This window comes from Ochotona princeps, chromosome 14 (assembly GCF_030435755.1).
Source record: "Ochotona princeps isolate mOchPri1 chromosome 14, mOchPri1.hap1, whole genome shotgun sequence".
Classification (NCBI taxonomy): Eukaryota; Metazoa; Chordata; class Mammalia; order Lagomorpha; family Ochotonidae; genus Ochotona; species Ochotona princeps.
In genome coordinates this window covers 57,148,150-57,156,816 of record NC_080845.1, presented here as the reverse complement: position 1 = coordinate 57,156,816, position 8,667 = coordinate 57,148,150, and the positions used below count along the sequence as shown (strand labels likewise).

Sequence of the window (8,667 nt, the reverse complement as noted above, 5' to 3'; positions counted from 1 at the left end):
AGACAGACACTCCCCTCCCTAATAACCTAATCTGAATGTGCTCATGTCTTTTATATTAAAGGACACAGTATTTGCATAGACTACATCTTCCTGAATATTTCAAATCATCTCCAGGTTACATAGGATACTTAGTACAACGCAGACACTCTGGTCGTAGGAGTTACACTGTATTAGCTAGAGAATAAAATGACAAGGAAAAGTACATACATGTTCAATATAGGCACAGTCATCAGATGCCTACAAGCTAACAGATATTACCCATCAGCAACACCATCACTTTTTCCAAATGTTTTTGACCCACAGGAACACGCCTGTGAACTGTGACAGTGGAGGGCTGGTTGTGAAAAGTTGCATTGGCTTGATTTGATATTTTTAATGGACTTGTAGAAAAAATATTAGATGACGTGTGTAGCCTGTTCTGTGCATCCATCAGACACACTTCCTTAGTGATCAGCAATTACCTCTGTCCATCCGCATTCTTCATGGTGCCCTATCTTCTTTCCAGTGCCTCAACCACTAACAAGGAAGCGGATCTCTTTGATGGGAACCACTTTAGGGATGTTTGAATGGGGAGGAAACACAATCCCTAAATCTGTTTCCTTTGAGGTGTCACAGCCGCCATTTGGTGACGGTCACTTAGGCTGTTTACTTCCTAGCATGAAGTCTAGCCAACGTCAGGCACATTAGCAGCAAGGGCAGAGAAAGTGTTTTTAAAAACATCTCTCACTAAAGCAAAGCATTGCTGTGTTTTACACTGGCTTTGTGGGCAAAAACATCTCGAGCCCGTCATCAGGACTGTCCTGAGAATGAGGAAAATTGCTTTGAAATCTGGGTGTGAATCGTGCTGGTTTCCCTGGCCTGTGTGCAGATGATAAAGAAAATTCCAAGGGTGATCAAGGTGGCGTAGCAAGCTCATCATCCACCTGTGGGGCTGGCATCTTATATGGGCGCTGGTTTGAATCCTGCCTATTCCACTTTTGATCTAACTAATGGCTTGGAAAAGCAGTGGAGGATAGCTCACATGTTTGGATCCCTACACCTGTGTGGGAGACCCAGGAGAAGCTCCTGGTTCCTGGCTTCAGAACATCTCTCTCTCTCTCTCTCTCTCTCTCTCTCTCTCTCTCTCGCTATTTGACTTTCAAGTAAAATAATAAATAAATTTTTAAAAAGGATACTCCACCTCTTGGGTGGTTACTTCTAACATCAGAACTCCTGCGTTCACAGGATCTAGGTGTAGTTCAGCTCAGCATTCCAGCTGGCTTGATCCTTCGTGGGACTCACTTCCGTGACAACCCAAATTCTGACCTCCATTTAATGAACTCTCCAAACCAGCCTGACTCACTGAGCAGTTCGTTGGGTAACACAGATTTCCTCTGTGTTTATGCAGAGTGGAGGCTCATTTCCCTTTGAGTCCTACCCCAAGGCTTGCACAAGTGGGTCCCACCCAGCTAATCTGGGAGCAAGCACAACTCAACCTTTGAGGAAACACGGATGCTCATTGATGGGAAAGAGGGACTCTTAAGTCGGCATCTGTTAAGCAGGTGTTTTAAAACTTGCCTCAATTTACATTATTAGAAATCCCAAACTGTATGTGCTTGGTGTTGTTCTCAGCCCTTGTCTCTTGCTTCTTTCTTTTTTCCTTTTAGCAAGAAAAAGATCTTTGGGTTGCCTTATTTCAAAAAGCCACTCACCCAGATAGGAGGCCATGAGAAATACATTTGTTCAGTGGGAAAAGATGATTAAAAAACAACAACCAGATTTATTTGTTTTCATTGGAAAGACAGATTCACAGATAGAAGGAAAGAATATTCTTCTATCCACTGGTTCATCATTCCCCAAAGGACTGGAGCTGAGCTGATCTGAAGCCAGAAGCCAGGTGCCTCCCCTGGGTTTCCCACACAAGTGCAGGGTCCCCAGAACTTGGGCCATCCTCTGCTGCTTTCCCAGACCACAAGCAGAGAGCTGGATGGGGAATGGAGCAAACCAGCACACACATGGGATGCTGGTGCTTGGAGGTGAAGGATTAATTTATTTAGCTAAGGCTCTGGCCCCCAAAGATGATTGTTTTATAGAATTGATGCTGGGGGGCGGGGCTGGCACCCATAGCATATTAGGCTAATTGTTAATCCTCCACCTTTGGCACCAGCATCTCATATGGGTGCCTGTTCTAGCTCCAGCTGCTCCACTTCTGATCCAGCTCCGTGATTATGGACTGGGAAGGCAGTAGAGGATGGCCAAAGTCCTTGGGTCCCTATACACATGCGGGACCTCTGGAAGAAGTTTCTGGGTCCTGGCTTCAGATCAGCTCAGTTCCAGGTGTTGTGGCCATTTGGGGAGTGAACCAGCAGATGAAGATCTCCCTCTCTCTTTTCTGTAACTCTGCTTTTCAAACAATAACCGAAAACAAAACAAAAAAACCTGACGATGAAAACAATTGCGTATTCATGTGGAGAAAAAAAAAAAAAACTACTCGACTCCAAACTTACATTATACAATCAATTCAGTTTCAGAATTGGAGAACTCAATGAGATATCTGTTACAGGGGTCAGAGGCCTACCACCTACTGCCCCCCAGGCAGGAAGCTGGAATCGAGAAGCTGGATCGTGAGACCAGATACTCCTACGTGGGGTTAGGACAGCTTAACTGCTAGGTTAAATATCTCTCTTCAGTGTAAGTTTACTGTCAGACAGCATGCTGTGCCGTGGCAGCAGCCTCATGTACCCGTGTGTGCTACCTCTCTTGGTCACACCTTTGTTTTTCTTCTTGCGCTTTGTTCATCCTAGCCCTAGAGGAACAGGTCGTATCAGAAGTGGCAGAACATCAATGGTAACAGCTGTTCCACATCAGCCTCTGTGAGCACGCGCTGAGGACTGCATGGTACCGTTGCCTATCAACGCATTTCTAGGAACATGGGCCTGTCATGGGTGACTCTGACCATCGGCTCACATACCTACTAGAATGGCTGAAACGGAAAAGCCAGCTGAATGTTGGTGAAGACCTGGAGGAGAATCAGAGACTCTTATTCTGCTGACATCAGCTTAAGTTGGCAAAAATCATTTAGGAAACTGGTTGGGGAAGACCAGTAAAGTGAAACTAGTAACTAGACTCTTACATGCGATCACTGAACAGACTGGTCACAGATGCCTCTGTCAGCATGCGTAAGAGTTCTCTTGGGTACCCAGCACGGTAGCCTAGTGGTTAAAGTCCTTGCCTTGCACACGCCAGGATCCCATATGGGCACTGGTTCTAATCCTGGCAGCTCCACTTCCCATCCAGCTCCCTGCTTGTGGCCTGGGAAAGCAGTCAAGGACGGCCCAAAGCCTTGGACCCTGCATCTGCATAGGAAACCCAGAAGAGGCTCCTGGTTCCTGGCTCCTGGCTTCAGATCAGCTCAGCTCCAGCCGTTGCGCTCACTTGGGGAGTGAATCATCAGACAGAAGATCTTTCTCTCTGTCTCTCCTCCTCTCTGTATATCTGACTTTCCAATAAAAAGTTAAATAAATAAATAAATAAACAAACAAATAAATAAATAAAAGAGTTCTCATGGTGCCACTGTGTGTGGAAAGTGCAAAGAACCTCCAAGTTTAACAGCTCAAATATCTACTCACAGTTAAAGCTTGACAGGGAAATGTTTGTTCTGTGCATCAAAGAAATTGCATGAGCTGCATTAACACCCAACTCAATGCTGGATATTTGCAGTGCAGAATTGAGAAGAGGCCAGATACCAGAGGTTTCTTCTTGCTTAATATCATTTAAATTAAAAAAAAAGGCACTAGAACATTATGTAGATTTCTAGCTATAGTTCAAATACAGCAAAAGTACTGCTTGGGGATTTGAAATAAAAATCAAGGCTTAAAGGAAAGCAAAGAAGTAATCAGAGTTGAGAAGTAGTTAGCCCTGGTCAGGGTTACCCTGGGGGTAGCAGGCGGTTGGTCATGACGGGTGTGTGAGATTGTGGCTTCATTGAAATATTTATTCATTTGAAAGGCAGCAATGATAAAGGGAGAGATAGAAACAAAAATATTGATCTTCTTTTTGCTGGTTCACTCCGCATATACTCTATACAACTCAGTTTGGCGCAGTTGAAGCTAGGAGCCAGAACTGCACCCAGATTGTCCACACTTGGGCCAACTCTCACTGCTTTCCCAGGTGCGTTAGCAGGGAGCTGAGGGGTGGCAAAGACACGGGATGGCTTAGCCCACTGCACCACAGGGTTGGGAGTTCAGAGGGAGGAGAGCACTTGGATCTTTAAAAACATATATATTTAAAGTTTTTTAATTTAAGATTTAGTTTAGTTTTATTGGAAAGTCAGATATATAGAGGGGATGAGAAAGAAGGGAAGATCCTGAGTCCATTGATTCACTCCCCAAGTAGCCGCAATGGCTAGAACTGCACCGATCTGAAGCCAGGAGCCTGGAGCCTCTCCTGGGTCTCCCATGCAGGTGCAGGGTCCCAAGGCTTTAGGCTGTCCTTGACTGCCTTCCCAGGCCACAAGCAGGGAGCTGGAGGGAAGCAGGGCTTTCGGGACCAGAACTGTCACTGATATGGGATCCTGGTGTGCGCAAGGCTACTGTGCCGGGCCCAGAACACATGGATTTTTGGCCTGGGCAGTAATCACCCTCATAGCAGTTGTCTATTTGGTTTCATACGCTACTCCGCATGTCCCGCCCCGCAATCAAGTGCTCTTGGCCTTGTCTCCTCTGGGTTTCTCTCTTGACCTCCTGACCCGAGGCAGTGTTTGCATTGCCTTTGCTTTTTCCTTTCTCACCAGTCTCATGCAAAACATACACTTCTCTTCCTCATTCCCACTCCCACCGTGAGGTCACCCGTCGCCTGCTAGCTGGCAGACTCAGCCCTCTGTGGCTTCACTCCATGGCTCTGCTGTCCCATTGGCGTCTTTCCTGCTGACTCTTCTAACTCCTGCCTCAGTCTTGCAAGTAACCCCCTAACATCCCCATTCAGCTTTCCTTCCACAGGAGTCCTCTCCCTGCCCTTGGTCTCTGAGCTAACCCCTGGGGAAATGGGAAATGCATGCTCTGAGCTCCCTGCATCGCCTCTGCCTTTGTCCAGACCCTGGGCATCTCGCTTGCATCCAGGCTGGCTCCACTGGACCGACCTCCCAGATTTCCCCGAGGCAAGAAGCACTAACTTCTTTCTCACTCTCCTTAACTGACCCAGGCCACACAGGCTACTTTATGCTCCTGACTGTGTGCCAGGCTCTGTTCTGCATTGGCATCACATCAATATTACCTAAGTTCTTGCACAGACAGTAATTCCATGACCCTAAGGCGGGAGCCATTGTTTTGTTATCTTACAGGAAAAGATGGAACTCTTCAGAGCCACAGCAGCTCTTACATCCTCATCCAAATTCTTGAATTTTCCAAGTGGAAAGGACATCTTAAATCAGTACTATTTCCTTGTCCCTGGTCCCTGTCTCCACTGCTTCTATCCTATCCTGCAGTATTACACTTAACTTCCCAACTGCTATCTGTACCATACATCACAGGGCCACCAAGGAATCACCTGAGGGACTGGGGTCGACATTTGCATTCTGCATTAGAGTGCCTGGGTTTGTGTCCCAGCTCCTCTCCCATTCTAGCTTCTTACTGGTGTACACTGGGAGGCAGCAGGCAATGGGTCAAGGAGCTGGGTCCCTATCGCCCATCAGGGAGATCCAGGCGGAGTTCTGAGCTCCTGCCATTGGCCTGGTCCAGTCCCAGCTATTGCTGAACATTTGGGGGGTGAACCAGTGGATGGAATGTCTCTCTCCATGCCTCTCTCTCTCTCTTTGCCTTTCAAATAAATAAGAACAACAGTCCAAAAGATGGGTAGATCAATACAGCCTTGAGCTAATTGGGGCATCTGGGAGGAGGGTCTAGCAGGTCTTTCGGCCCTGGAGGCCTGCTGTACATAGGATGCAGTGACCACAGTGCCCAAGAGGGAGCTGGTTCACAAGCCAAGTGTGTTCTCTCTGCCTTGTGGCTTGGCAGGTACTCATTCTTCGCCATCAAATGCCTGGACTAAGGGGGATGCATGATCTTGTACTGGACAACAAAAATAAAACTTTCTTCTTTGGTTGCTTCTGTCAGACATTTTAGTTAGAGAAAAGCAACCCTGCTTGCCCTTGGTGGTGTTAGCATGGACAATGGGGAACACTGCTGGGTTTGTACGGTCTGCTAGGAACCCGTGGCCTGCAGAGGCTCTTTTTCTTAGAAAAATCCCGTGTCATTGCCTGTGGCAACCGCTCTGCAGCGTGGGCTCCTCTCCAAGGCGTACACCCTCTTCCTCCTGCCACTCACACCCTGGTTCTGTCCCCATCCCACACTTCTGCTGCCCCAACTCGCACTGTTTCCTCGCTTTTGGATTTTTTTTTTTCCTCTTTTGACCCTTGGGAAAGGGATTGGAATATACCAGCCTGAAAATACACCACTTGGGAGTAAGAGGATTTTGAACTGAAGGTAACTGAGGGAAAGTGGATGGGGAGGGTGCCCTGCCCTGAGCTCCCTAAGACAGGGCATAGATGTCCCTTGCGTGTTCCCGCTCTCCTCCAAGGCAGACATGAGCCAGTCTGTCCAGACAGTGCCGACGGATCCACCTGAACAAGCCTTAGGAAGGTGACCTCCTCCCCCGTGAGTTTCCCCAGTCATCTCCTAGCCTCCCACTGTTCACGGCATCCAAAAGCCCCAGCCCTCTTTCCTTTGTCTGGTCCCCTTTCCATAAAGCAGTGTCCTTTGCTAAAATGGGTTGAGCTTTGAAAGGAACTGGTTGTTGTTGTTGTTTGGGGTGGAGGAATTTTTCCCTTGTTTTCTGTAACCCCCCCCCCCCCCGCCCCGTAAGTCTTAATACAATCTGTATATCTTTATTCCTGTGAGTCTGTCTTATGTCAGTTTGATTTGCAGACCTCGGACCCTTTAGGAGACCAGAGAAGTTTACCCTTCTTTATTCTTAGAACTTGTAATATGATCATTGCACAACTAAACTGGGGTTCAGGGGAGTTTTAGGAACTTGTGGGTAGAAGACTCAGAAATTTGTGACAAGACACTTATACCTTCCTCTTTTTCTTTCCTTTTTTTTTTGGCTAACACCTGAAACATTTCTTTAGGTGCTTTAGGACCATGAAGCCTAGTGAGCTCAAGCTAGCTTCGAAGCCTCTGGAAAGCTTGCATGCTGGGTTTCAGGGGAGGAGAAACACAACCTTTCCCCACCCCAGATGCAGTCAGAGGAGCCAGTTCCTGGCCCTGGAGCACCCAGCCCTGGGGTGAACAGCATTAATCACTCGGGGAGTTTTGGTTGACGATGAGAATGCAAGTTATACGACCCAGCCCTTGCTGGGGCCTTACTGGGGTGGGTCCTGGGGCATGATCTGACACAGGCTGGGGACCTGGTTGAAGATAAAGGGATTTCCAGAAAGTTCTGAATCCAAGTTAGCTATCCCCGTCCTTTCCTTTCTCTCCACTTCTTTAGAAAGGTGCCCGCAGGTAAATAATGTCACTGTGCTGTGAGCTCCAGGAAGTAAAAGGCTGGAGGCAAGGCAACTTTATTTGCAAATGACAGTGAGTGGGATCAAAAACAGATCGTTAGAAAAGACTTTTTCAAGTCTGTCCAGCCAGAAATACCCAATAAGAAAAAAATCATGAGCATACAGTGAGCCCCTGAAAAGAATCCCATTGCTTTAGCCTAAAGGTTTGCCAAGGAGGGAAGGACGGCGCAGTGCGGGGTCTGCCCCAGGAGCTGAAGGGCTCTCACCTGGAAGGCGGTGTTGTTGAAGCCCTCGGCTCCACGGGTTGCTCTGTCCTTCAGCTCCATGCTCCTCTGGGCTGTGGGTGTGGGCGCCCGGGATCCTTTGCAGGTGTCTGCTCTGGGAGGGCCTCTGTGGCTGGAGGAGAGGAGACCGAGGTCAGACGCCCTCTGCCGGCGCAGGGACCAGGGCACTGTTCAGGCTGGGCCCTCCCGCGGTCATCCTCTGAGTGACTCCGGCTGACACCCCGGCAGGTAGGTAGTCTGCCCTGGACGGGTAGGGTGGAGGCTTCCAGCTCAGGCCCGCCCACCCCACACTTCCTTTAACCCCACGATTGGCTCTCCATTGCTACCCTCCCGCCCCCCACTCCCAAGGAAAAAATTCTGGAAGTGCACAAACTGAAAAACAATACTTTCTCAATAGTCTCTTTCCTGTGGTCCGCAATAGGAGTGATAGGAATGTGGGGGAGTGAGAGAACAGAAGGGCTTGACTGCTATCAGGGTGTCCCTCACCCCGTGGCAGGTACGTGCTAAATACACGTGGTTACCAGTGGATGGAATTCGGCTTCTCGTGATCCCTTCACGGGCTCAGGGACTCTGGGCAAACTATTAACTTGCCAAATGGAATATGGAGATAAATCAAGATTTAAATAAATATATTTATAATCATGACATATACTGCACACTGTGTAATATATAGCATGCAGTGTATGTTACTCATGCTTACTGCATAATAATACTAGTATATACCGTGCTGTTACATATTATGCACAATTTTACATTATATATCGTATGCATATTGGGTGTATATGTGTAATATAGTAATATAAATGGCAGGAGGGGTATATATGCTGATCTTGGTTTGTCTTCAGAATAACTCCAGATTCCATTTGGATAAACAGAAGTGAGAAAGTTAACAGTTTGTTAAGA

The 8,667-nt window shown here is 47.6% G+C and overlaps 1 protein-coding gene across 2 annotated transcripts in view; it reads right to left on the bottom strand.

Annotated features, from left to right (window-relative positions):
- The window catches only part of SLC28A3 (solute carrier family 28 member 3), a 59,566-nt gene extending 51,607 nt beyond the window's left edge, over positions 1-7,959 (bottom strand). For both annotated transcript variants that reach the window (XR_009246652.1, XM_058672771.1), the window contains exon 1: positions 7,747-7,959. Coding sequence is in view for 1 of the 2 variants with exons in the window: in XM_058672771.1 (XP_058528754.1) it covers positions 7,747-7,806 (60 nt within the window). In the remaining variant the exon portion in view is untranslated. The remainder of the gene's footprint in view (positions 1-7,746) is intronic.
- Positions 7,960-8,667: the final 708 nt, after the last annotated feature.